The sequence below is a fragment of the Lotus japonicus genome, chromosome 3 (assembly GCF_012489685.1).
Source record: "Lotus japonicus ecotype B-129 chromosome 3, LjGifu_v1.2".
Taxonomy (NCBI): domain Eukaryota; kingdom Viridiplantae; phylum Streptophyta; class Magnoliopsida; order Fabales; family Fabaceae; genus Lotus; species Lotus japonicus.
Genome location: NC_080043.1, coordinates 34,739,301 through 34,752,141, shown reverse-complemented (window position 1 = coordinate 34,752,141; position 12,841 = coordinate 34,739,301). Strand labels below are relative to the sequence as shown.

At 34.7% G+C, this 12,841-nt stretch overlaps 1 protein-coding gene across 1 annotated transcript; it reads left to right on the top strand.

The window, feature by feature from the left end:
• The first annotated feature begins 4,285 nt into the window (after nucleotides 1-4,285).
• On the top strand, nucleotides 4,286-7,535 carry LOC130749677 (expansin-A4-like). Its single transcript, XM_057603050.1, has 3 exons — nucleotides 4,286-4,570; nucleotides 4,691-5,009; nucleotides 6,782-7,535. The coding sequence occupies exons 1-3, from the start codon at nucleotides 4,420-4,422 to the stop codon at nucleotides 7,089-7,091; spliced, it is 780 nt and encodes a 259-aa protein (XP_057459033.1). The 5' UTR covers nucleotides 4,286-4,419; the 3' UTR covers nucleotides 7,092-7,535.
• Nucleotides 7,536-12,841: the final 5,306 nt, after the last annotated feature.

The following is a 12,841-nucleotide window of genomic DNA, read 5'->3' as shown; positions in this document are numbered from 1 at the left end:
TCCCTATTTTCTTCACTCGTTTCATTTCAATAACGCATACCATAAATAAGCAGAAGTTTGGGAGTGTGGAATGATGACAACAATTGCAATTTGTACCATTGCAGTTAGGACACTTTAGCGCTTCTAAACACCCAATTTTGCTAATGTTACTCAAAATTTTGATGTAAGTCTGCATAGTGCATTTCATATTCTTTATATTTTGGAATAGAGGCAAGTACCTACATTAAAGCACACTACTTTAATTCTAAAATAATGCATCAATGAAGTAAAAAAGATATATTTATAGCTAAAAAAAATAAAAACTAACAAAAGATGATAAGATGTGGGGAGGATCAAGAAGTTGTGAATTCACATCTAGTACAAGACTTTGAGGTTGGAAAAACCATGCAAAACCCACAAACACAGGGAAAATACAGTTGAAATTGCAAATAGAGTGTTTGCATGTGAATATGTTCTATTATTGTTTGTTTCTTTTTTTGGTTGAAGTTGTATTAGAGTTTGTTCGTTGAAACATCGGAGCACATGTATCATTTGAATTTTTTTTGAAAGTCAGCACATGTATCATATGATATAATGCGTTTTTTACACTCATAAAACACTTCTGTAAGTTGAGAAGGATATTAAAATCGGATTGGAGTTGTCGGTCCTCACTAATTAAATTAGAAAGAAGTCAAATGACCAATTCACTTAGAGGAAAAAGCGTTTGATTTCAGAACCAATGAGAACAGATGACCAAGCAAACGGGTTTAAATCATTAAAAATCGGACAGAACCGATGGTCCTGAACCGGTTTGGACTTGTCTTTTTTTTTTACATCGGAATGATAAATTACTTCTCCAGGCCTTCCCCTCCTCTATCTATATTTCACCCAGCTCTTATCATTTGAATTATCTTTTTGGGGTCAATCGGTTTGGACTTATCTAAATAAGCCAAATTAAACTTTTTTTTTTGTATACTCCCCACATCTTAACCCATAATTGATGTTGGGGAGATAAAGTAGAACCCCACGCCATATCTATACCTAAAATTTTAAGCATTGAGTTAATGTTTTACTTTTGCTATAAAATCTTCACTTCACTAATATTTAACCAATGTGTCAGACTCTAATTCACACTTGAATTATCACGCTCCCCTCACGGAAGTTATCCATACTTATAGACCACCGTTTGCTTCACGCGTCAATGGGACACTCTGATTGGCCTACTGCCATTGCCAAGAAAACTTTCAATACAAGGAGCAATCATCATAATCACATAAATCATCCGCTTTGATACTACTTGTTGAGAAGATAGGACACCCCATAAACTAACAAAATAAAACATCAACAAACCGTACCCTTTATCAAGGAATTGTACTTTGGTTGTATGAGAAATATTGGTGTCGGTGTGTACAATACAATAACTACAAAACACACAGCATACAATTTTTATTGCCATCTTGTTTTATATTCCATGCTTAGATGTCATGGTATTTATTTCGTTTTGATCCAAAACACATATTTCTAATTTTAAATACTGAATTGAAAGTATAGAACAATAAAAAATTATCTTCATAGTATGAACCCATAATATCACTTTTGTTTACACTTTACAAATTACAGACAACAATGAATCCATCATATGATTTCAGTATGAAATCAAGAACAGAAGCTTCCAATTTTAGCTATCGCGGTTACGTAATCCAAGAATGCATATCCATGTGCCACCACCGTTGCTTTCTCCTGCAAATTGTGCTTCAAGTCTTCACCTTACCTTCCTCCCTCTCAATGACCAAACAAAATTAACATGAAGGAAGGTGGCCCATGTGTAGTCCACATGCACATCAATTTCATGTTCCCTTCATGTATGGCCCTAACATTTCTTCTCCAAAAAGAAATGTATGAATCCATTTATTTTTGCCAAAAAATACCAAGTTTTTATTAATCATATTGAAAACAAAAACCCCTTTCAAGCAAGGAAAATATGTTGTTCACACTTAGTGTGTGGTTTGATGTTTCATGTGTTCGCAACACTTCAATACTTTCACTTCCTAATGTTTTTCTATTTCATTTTCACTTACTTTTTTATATTATTTTATATCTCACCACTTATCAAATCTCTCCCTATATTATCTCTTTTCCATTATATTTCTCTTTAGTCAGGGATGGAATTGATGTGAGTATGAATTATTAGCGAGCATACTAAGAGTTGTCATGATGATGTATGTTTAAGCATTGTAGAATTGTTCATTTATGAATTATTATTCCCTTTTAATATCAGAGTTGTTGGGAAGTTAAAAGCTATAATTTCATTTCGTTTGACAAAAACCTTATTTCGATCATCTTCAATTCTAGAGAGAAATATGAATAAAAGTAAAAAGTGAGAGATATAATTGGTGATGTAATAAAAAAATGAGATAAAAGAACATGAAAATGTAACATAAGGGAAAATAGGAACGAGGCAAAATTTTTGTACAATCGGAACTTGACCCTTTAACCATTATTCAACTTTATTTATTTGTGCCCTGATGTTGACCCCACTGTACCACCCCCCATCACCGCCTCGCAACCCTATCCTATAATAATCTTCTCCGACCGGCCCCAGTACAAGCAATCTCTCCTCCTTCATTTTCCCTTCCTTTACCACAAACTTCCTCATCGTACCACCCCGATCACTGACGCGCACCCAATCATGCAACCATCTTCTCCAATCGCACACATCTCACCCTTTTGTTTGACGGGAATATATAGCACACAACCTAAGAACACCATAGAGATTTCAATCATCCCTTTTGTTCAAATTGCGTCAGGAGTTGCAGAAGTTTCAGCCTCCACATACCCAACATCGCCTTCGTCAAGCTCTATTACCGCAAACGATGCATATCGTGTTCCTCGCCTCTGTCAAATGTAATCCCAGCCTCTAGGAACCACAGTGGACCTACCAAACTCAATTCTTCTACGTTGTAACAATCGCACTAGAAGCCACCACATAGAGCCTCCTTTGCACACGCGACCAACACCCAACCACCACCTTCCCTTCCCTCTTGAAGGATGCTAGAAACCCGCTCCACCGCATAACCAAATCACTGCACCATCCTAGAAAACCTCCTTAACTAACCACCACCTCACTGGATTTAGGAAACTTTCTCCACTACAAATCTCTTACCTTACCTAATACACACACCATAGCCACTCCCTTCTCCAAACCAGTCTAAAGAGAACTAGAACAAAAGAAAGAAGGAGAGCAAGCTTTGAGTAGAGAAGCTCTTCGCCCTCATAGTAGGTGATCTCGGAGCTGACGACGATGAACACAAGCAATAACGTTCCACCTAATTTGGGGCATAACCCTAATTAATTTCCACGAGGAAAAACTACGAATTAGAACATCGACAATGGGCTAAACTAGATTTATTATAAAACTACTTCGTCATATAGCCGATGCACACTCTAGACCGTTCATCACAATCCAACAATGAATAAGGGGTTCTTAGTGAATAGTTCACCTTAGAATGCTAGTTCTTATAGGTGAGTTCTTAAGCACTATTCATGTGAGCTCGTACTAGCACATGTGATTAAGCAACTCTCAAGCAACTTTTGCATATTTCACTCTAATCACGAGTTCTTAGTTCTTAGCACTATTCATCTAGTCTTACAATACCACATTATTTATACTTTTTATTTTCATAAAACAATAAAACAAAACTCATAAAAGCAATTTGAATGAGAGAAAAAAAATGTTTTTTTATGCTAAAAACTCATAAAGCAAAGTTGCTTATATAAGAACTAGTTCTTATTTTTAAGAACTATGAATTCCACGTCAGCCATCTCCAATGCTTAAGAATCTAGTTCTTAGTTCTTAATTGAGTTAATGGTCAAAATTAGTTCCTGAGTTTGTAGGCGAGCTTGATTTTAGTTTCTCTAAGAAAAAATGATGTTAAGTGCGGTAAAAAAACCGTCAGTAATCGTAAAAATGACCACCACTAAACATTATTTTTTCTCAAAGGGACTAAAATCAAACTCGCTTACAAACTCAAAGACTAATTTAATTATTAGCCCATATTAATTTAAGAACCCACATCTAAAAACTAGCATTGAAAATAGTCTTAAACACCTACATTTATTTATTGTAAAAATAGAAAAATAAACCATTCTTTTGCCCAAAACAACAAAATTGTATTACTCCATTATTTAATGAAAACAAAAGCTCCTTTCAAGCAAACACGCAATAACCATTAACTATAGAGAGAGAGAAAAAACAATGAAGAGAGAAAAGGTGCATTAATTGGATGACAACCCTTTTCAGACTATTGCAGATTCCCCCTACTCCTTTGCCTCACTCCATAAGTACCCCCCATAACCCCCATTCCCATTCTCCTCATACCAACTAAGCCTAACTAACCTTTTCCCCAACCCACACACACACACACTCTCTCTCTCTCTGCAATGACCACCAAAATGGTTCTTCTCTGCGCCGCTTCACTGGTCACCCTTTTTGTCACAACCAGTGCTCGAATCCCCGGCGTTTACACCGGCGGCGCTTGGCAGAGCGCCCACGCCACCTTCTACGGCGGAAGCGATGCCTCTGGAACAATGGGTAAAACAAAAAAAAACTCCCTCTCATTAACTCTTCAATTTGTACATACCCATGTTCGATTTACCCATCAAGTTTCAATTTTTTCCCCTAACATTTCTATTTCTTGCGATTTTATTTCAGGGGGTGCATGTGGGTATGGGAATCTGTACAGCCAAGGGTATGGGGTCAACACTGCTGCTCTGAGCACTGCACTGTTCAACAATGGCCTCAGCTGCGGCGCGTGCTTCGAGATCAAGTGTGACCAAGACCCTAGATGGTGTAACCCTGGAAGCCCTTCCATCATCGTCACCGCCACTAACTTCTGTCCTCCGAACTTGGCTCAGCCCAGTGATGACGGCGGTTGGTGCAACCCGCCACGGACCCACTTCGACCTCGCCATGCCCATGTTCCTCAAGATCGCTCAGTACCGCGCCGGAATCGTCCCGGTGACTTACCGTCGGTGAGTTCAGTAAACCCTTTTTTTGATTCGCTGTTTTTCTCCTGTTTGGTTGCTGGGAAAATTAGTGAGAAAGTAGAAGGAAACCGAGGGAAAATCTCACTCTGCATTTTTGTTTTGTTTGATTGCTAGTTACCTTTTTTTAATTGCTAGCTCCCTGGTAAACTAATTATTTTAAAATTTTTATCACTTAAATAATATTAATTAATTTTTCAATTTCTGTGAAATCATATTATATATATGTCAAAAATTTAGATTAGAAAATTAATTTGTTTAATCTATGTAAAATGGAACTTGTTTTTATAGAAGTCTTCTGAAATTATGACATTACTCCACTGGATTGGTGAATTCATCTTCAGATCTTGAAGGGTTCATTGATAAGAGTAAAGCTTTTTTGGTAGAAGATAAAAGAGTAAAGCTATATACATAGTACTAATGGAGAAAATCAGAAAATAATAGATAAAAAGTGAATACACTTGATATTTTGGAAGTATGAAAAATATTATTCTTTTTGATTTAGGATGGAGGAGCATTTGTAAAAGGATGGGAGGATATAGTATTCTCTTGATCTCTTGCTTCATCCTTCTATAAATCTCCATATGTACTAAATGGATAAAGAATTAAACATTTTTCACCATTCGAAACTATATCAAATGCACTAGCCACTAGGCTTTCATTTATTATTTTCTCCATTACTATATGGATGAATTTGTATGAAGATATAGCATTAATAATTTTCCTAGAGAAAATGAAGAATTTCCCTGAAAATAAGAGTACCCAAGTCACGCACACATCCTTCAAAAAATAAATGGCAGCTACTTTGTGGGGCTCCATAAAATATTAAATTGCCAAAATTCATGGTCAAACCTTGAAGTTTTAACATTCAACAGTTATTCATGCTACTCCAACTCCAATGTAGGAGCATTTTACTAGGGTTGTCCCCAAGTAAACAAATAAATAAGTGGGTCGAGAATAATACTCCCTCTGGCCTCAATTGTAAGCAAATATTCTCATTTGCACACTTATTAAGAAGTTGAATTTTTGTATTAATTTTGTATAAACTATGGGTTAAAAGTACTAAAATAACCTTCTAGTTTTAAACACCAAAATTTAATGAAATTAAACAGGATGCATTTGGTTCCGTTATGATACTATTAATTGTCTCACATATTTAATGCAGTAACGTGCAGAGTAATATGCCTTTTGATGTTTCCCTTGTAAAAAATCAAAACATACAAAGATGAACCACTTCTAATGAATCTTCAACAATTAATTGTGAGAAATCCTCATCATCACAAGTGCCCAAGTCAAATGAAGGCATGCTAAACAAATTATGTGGTGCTGCCAATTTTTCTTTTGGTACAAGTGACGCTGCCATTTTTAAGTAGTGTAGGAGTAAGTCTTTTTTTTTATAGTACTAGTAAGAAACTTGGAAGCATAAATTAACTTGGGAATGTGTGTGGAAATGAGTTATAGCGGCTCGGTAATACAAATATAGGAAGTTGTACAAATTAAATGACAAAATGCATGTGTAAGGGTATTTGTGGAAAGAAAATATTAAATAGAGTTGAATTTTATGACTTTTGCTTATATTTGAGGCCAAATTTTTTCCATGTTTTTTGCTTACAATTGAGGCCGGAGGGAGTATATATGTTGTGCTCATAATTTTTATAAATAATTTAACCAGTTTAAGCATGAGTTAAGTTATGGTCTAATTTTACTATTTTAACATATTTTTACAAGTTTTTTTGATTTATTTTATTTGATTATCACAGGGTCCCATGTAGAAAGAAGGGTGGAATCAGATTCACCATCAACGGTTTCCGCTACTTCAACTTGGTTTTAATCAGCAACGTCGCAGGTGCAGGTGATATCGTGCGCGTGAGTGTGAAAGGAGCCAACTCTGGTTGGAACAGCATGAGCCGAAACTGGGGGCAAAATTGGCAATCCAACTCTGATTTAGTGGGCCAGGCACTGTCTTTCAGGGTCACGGGTAGTGACAGACGCACCTCAACCTCGTGGAACGTGGCACCATCTCATTGGCAGTTTGGTCAAACCTTCACGGGAAAGAATTTCAGAGTCTGAAAATTAAAAAGAAAGAAAATGTTTTATTGTTTGTTTGGTTTAGTTTTCCCGCTTCAACTTTCCTCTATTTTCCCGGGAAAGTTTGAAGCTTGTGTTTGGGTAAAGTGGGTAGGGACAAAAGAAAAAGTAGTAGATAGGAAAAGTGAAAGATGATCACTTTAATATATATGAGTGAGTGAGTGGAGGGTGTGTTTGTGGAAGGTAGTAACTTTTTGTTTTGTTTTTATGTTTTAGAGGGGTGAATTTGTGAGTGTGATTGTGATGTGTTACTAAAAGGGTAATTGGTAGTGTTGCTGGTATATTTATTGCCCAGCAATGCTTTTTAACTGAATGGGGGGCTGAGGAGGCTGCAAATTAAGGTGCATGCAGCCCGCAGCTTACTTTTTCTAATGGATTATTATGTATGTTTCTGTTGTTTTTAATGGTGGAATTATTATGTTGTAAGTTGGTTGATCTTTTTCTTGTTAGTTGTAGTTTGTTAAAGTTCTTGATTGAATCATAGATGAATCAGATGCCTCTTTATGAAGTGGGTGGATTATGTTGCAAGTCTATGTTGGGTTTGTTTGAGTTCATGGTCAAAAGAATCAAATGTTGTCTAAGAAAATTATAATTAATCATTATGGACTTGAATCTTAAGTAAAGAATCCCATGCGGTCAAAGCTAAAAATTAAGAATATATAGAGGAGTAATATATATGCTCATTTCATTCCCTCCCTCTTGTTTCCCACCTATGCGAACAATTTATATATATAAGTAAAACACAAGTAAAACACACTTGAACCATTACATTAAATACATTAGTAAAGATTACATGTATTATAGTGCATTAAGTAATAACAAATTATCTTTGTAATAAATATATTAAATAATAAGATTAAAAACTGAAAAAAATTTGTATTGTTAAAAGCTATTCAACTACCTACAATAAATATTCACAAAATTACCTATATTAAATAATAATAGTTATAATTTAAAAAATACTTGAGTTGACAAATATTAAGAATTAAAATTAATTAATTATAAATGCTTAATAGCTTTTTTTGGTCCCTCACTTATCACGATTTTGCACTTTTGGTCCCCAATAAAAAAATTAGCACTTTTGATCCTCCACATTGCTTAATTCTTTGCAAAAATATTCCTATTTGAGACTAAAGCCGCAAAAATATCCCTATTTTAGATAAAGTAGATTTAAAATTAATAAATATTTTTTGTTAAATAATTATTGATAGTTAAAATTATTATAGAGTAATATTTCTATTTAACTATATATATGATGATAAATAAATTAAATATATTTAAAACTAAGTTTAAATTAGGAGATATATATTAAATATATATGTTATGCATGTCATGTTAGTTATAAAAAATAATAGAATAATTAAATTAAATTTATTTGTCAAAATAGTTTAATTTTATAATTTTGATTTCAAATATGTTTTCTAATAATATTTAATATGAGTTCATAACCTTCTATGAGTTTATCGTTGTTGCACTCATCTACAATAGACTAAAAATGTAGTATACAATGAAGTATTTAATAAACTTCCTAAATGAAATTATATTTGATATAGCTACAATGTTTTTTCATGGATAAAAAATAACAATCATTCTTAACCAACTTTCACTTTTGCACATTATTATGGTACACGAGTTTAAATTTGTTTTAACTAAGTCCTTATAATTTATTTGTGTTAACCACATGTATCATCTATTGAGGGAATCAAGTTCTATCAAGTGTAGTGAAAGCTAAAGGTCTATCATAAAGTGCATTCCTTAATGACGAAATCTCAGGGATCCAAAGATTTAATTTTAACCACTGTAATAGACATTCATTAGGTTGAACGATTTGTGTTTGCAAAATTGTCTTATGAGGTTTTATAATTTTTTACTTTTTTTAAAACTATAAAAATTTATCGAATAAGATAAATTATTATCTTAATTCATAAATAAGTTAAAAAATATATGCTCTTACAAACTACATATTAACTAATTAAATACTCATTATGAAATAAATAATATAACTTTTATATGTGTCACTAAGAATATGTTTCGACATTAAAATTTCATTAGCACACTTCGCATAAAATTTCAACTGAAAACACTACTTTCATGGCCAAAACATGAAAGCAAGAGATAAATACAACTCTATAAAAGTCATTTTACTTTTATAGATGACTTTACACAAACACGGACTAAATTATTCAGCTCTAATTATATATTTTCATCGTTTTACATAATATTGAGAGTGCATTACTATTTAAACATATAATTAACAAATAAATTGAAAATAATTTTTAGGCTTAATACATCAGAAGACCCCTGAAATTGTAAAGGGAATCAGTTCTAGGGCCTGGAAAATTCTCGCATCAAATTGGGTCCCTAAGAAATTTTTTTTAATTCAATTAAGGGCAAAGTGTGGCTGATGCTGAAGTGACTTCAATTTTAGCCTACTCAGCTTTTCCACGTGGCATTTTAATTTTTTTTTAATTGAAAAATTCTAAAACTTAATTTTATTAAATCCAACTCACATATGCACAAGTTTTTTCTTTGTGCAACCTTACACAAGCCGGTTTGACCGGAATATGTTTTAGACCCAAATTATTAGGCCCCAATTATCAGCTTCATCTTCCATCTTCATCATCATCATCTCCCTCATCAATCTTCATCCTCGGTCCCTCCCCAATCTTCATAAAAAAAAACCCAGAACTTAAACTAAACTCACAACCACAGCTCATAATTCACATCCCTCAATCCAGAATCTCGACCTCCAAGCTTCATGAACTAGATCTGAGCTTCATCTTCCAAAAAAATCCAGCTTCATTAACCAGATTTGAGAAAAAAGGATTTTTTATGAAGATGCATCTATAGAAAAAAGAGTTTCAAACCATCAACAAAAAGAGAAGTTAAATTACAAACATCAAAAACTGATATCCTACAAAATAAATCTTGAATATTAATTGGAAGTTCCAGTAATTCCTTGAAACTCTGGTAAAAGTTCTTCACAAAAGCTTGCTTTTTCTGCTTCTTTGCTTCAACATGGGGTTGATATAATATGACATTATAGAACCATAGTTCATGAGATTTGTTAATCAACTACTGGCCCTAAAGAATTGAAGAAATTTGACATATATAAGAATGCTATATGTACTTCAACCCATTTTGTGTTCAACTCCAGGAAAAGATAAAGGGGAAACACATCAGAACCTAAAGGACAAAGGAAACCAGATCTAAAAAAGAAACCAGATCAAGAAACAAAGAAAAAGAGAAACAAAAGAGACCAGATCTGAAAGAATCGGTCCAGATCGAGAAAATCAAAGAGACTAAAACCCACATGCAAACCACATCCAACATCCACAGAAGCTTCACGCAGTGGCTGCAGCGGTGTGTCGGATGGAGCGCCACCGCCTCTAAATCGGGGTTTTGGGACTCATGGAGGTTGGGATTTTCTTTCTCTCTCTCGATCACTCCTTCTCCTTGCATCGCCTGGTGGTGGATTTGGAGATTTGGGGTTTTGGTTTCGGGTGGGGGTGGCGGTGGAGGTTTCAGTTGCAGGTGGGGGTGGGGATGGGGTTTCGGTTGCAGGTGGAGTTGGGGGTTGGGTGGAGTTTTGGTTTGGCCGTTTGGGGGTGGGGGTTGGAGGTTGAGGTTGAGGTTTGGGGATGGTGATGGAGGTGGATGTTGAGGTTGCAGGTGGGGTGGATGTTGCTGGGTTTAGAAGATGAAGGTGTTGGGTGTTGAAGATGAGAATGATGAAGATGATGGTGTTGAAGATTAGATTTTTAAATTAGGTTTATTAGATTATTAGGTTGTTTAGTTTAGGATTATTAGATTAGGTTTTTATTAAGTTTTTAAATTTTTTTTTTCTGATTATTTTGTTGACTTGGAATTAAAAATTATTTTTTTAATAATTTTTAATTAAAAAAAAATTATAAAAGCCAGGTGTCACTGATGACTAGGACAAAATTGAGATTTGACCTTAATTGAATTAAAAAAAATTTCTTAGGGACCCAATTTGATGCGAAATTTTTCCAGGCCCTGGAACTGATTCCCTTTATAATTTCAGGGGCCTTCTGATGTATTAAGCCTAATTTTTATTAAAGAAACATAAAATATAAAATATGTGCTTCGATCCCCACACAATACACTCTGAAGGAGGGATGAGAAGCCTTAATTATGACTAAATCTCGAATCTGTAGGTATATCCTAAGGATGACCAGTACCAAATGTTTATACTAAAGAAAAATATACTAAAAAATTAGTGTACAATAAATTTTTTACTGAGCTTTATTAATGTAATTACATTACATATTTTATCATATTCTTAACTATCTACTATTCAATAATATTTCATATTACACAAATTATTTTAACAAATAATAGACACATAACTTAAAAACAAACCCGTGCGTTGCAATATATAACTCAAAATAAACAAACGAGCTGCAAAGGAAGAACTTCCCCTCTCGAAGAAAAAACTTTAAAACATAACTTATGAAGGAAAAGGCACCTCCACATGAATTGGGTATACTAGGATTACAATACGAATAATTGTGTTACAATAGAAACTATTGCAACAAATATAAATGGTAAATAAATAACTAGTAAAAGACTAGGGTGCTTCCGCTTTTGTTATTTTTTGTTTTTTAATTAACAAACGCTAGATGCTTCACGTAGATGTTCCATGTTTCGCCCTACTTGATTTATAAATACACGGTCCATCAACCTTTGGAGGTCACCCCTGCGCTTTTCAGCCCCAAAGGCATAGTCCTATTTCAATAGTTGACTCTTGTGGCCATGAAAGCAGTCTTATCCTCGTCCATCGGGTGCATCCGTATATGATTGTATCATGAATACGCATCTATTAAGCTCAACATTTCTTTCTCAGACGCCCCGTCAACTATCTTATCAATGTTTGGAAGTGGACAGAATCCTTGGGACGCGACTTGTTTAAATCGGTGCAATTTGTGTACATGCGTCATTTCCCATTTGCTTTCTTAAGCATCACCACAATCGCCAACCATGTGGGGTATTAGATTTCCCGAATGAATTGACCTTCCAGCAACTTGGTTGTCTCCAACTGGATTGCAAAATCCTTTTCCTCGCCCATTTTTCTTCTCAACTGGGTTACCGGCTTCGCCCCTAGGTTCTAGGCGAGCCTATGACAAATGACATTGGGATTAATCCCGAGCATATCCTTCACTGTCCAAGAAAATAAGTCCAAGTTTTCTTCCACCAATTTTACTCCGTCTAAGTTCTTGATCTACTTTAGCAACCTCTTTTCCATTAAGAGTCAAACTGTCACTATAGCATTCCATGGCTGAAACCTAATCTATTTCCAAGGTTCCCACTTCGCCATTGACCAAAAGATACTTGACAACAAGATTTTTCATTGAAATCACGATACACATCTTGTTCAAGGTGCTATGTCCAATAATTACATCATACGAAGCAACACATGAGAGCACTAGGTACTTGACCCTAATTATCTTGGTCTATTCTCCTTGACCAAACGCACTGAGCTCCACATAAGGTTGCAGGTCAATGTCATTCAAGCCCATCTTCTCGAATGCAACTCCATGAATTATGTCCTTCGAGCTCCGCTGATCCAAAAGAACTCGCCAAACATCATAATTGTTCACCCGCAACTGCACCACCATGGGATCGCCTTCGTGTGGCAATAATACCTTGAAATTCTATTTTGTAAATATTATATATGGATGGTTAAAACCAAACTCCACCTTTTGGACCGA

Coding starts and splice junctions, on each gene's coding strand:
- LOC130749677 (XM_057603050.1), top strand. CDS start 4,420: ATGACCACCAAAATGGTTCTTCTCTGCGCCGCTTCACTGGTCACCCTT. Junction 4,571..4,690: donor CGATGCCTCTGGAACAATGG/GTAAAACAAAAA, acceptor ATTTTATTTCAG/GGGGTGCATGTGGGTATGGG. Junction 5,010..6,781: donor GTCCCGGTGACTTACCGTCG/GTGAGTTCAGTA, acceptor TGATTATCACAG/GGTCCCATGTAGAAAGAAGG.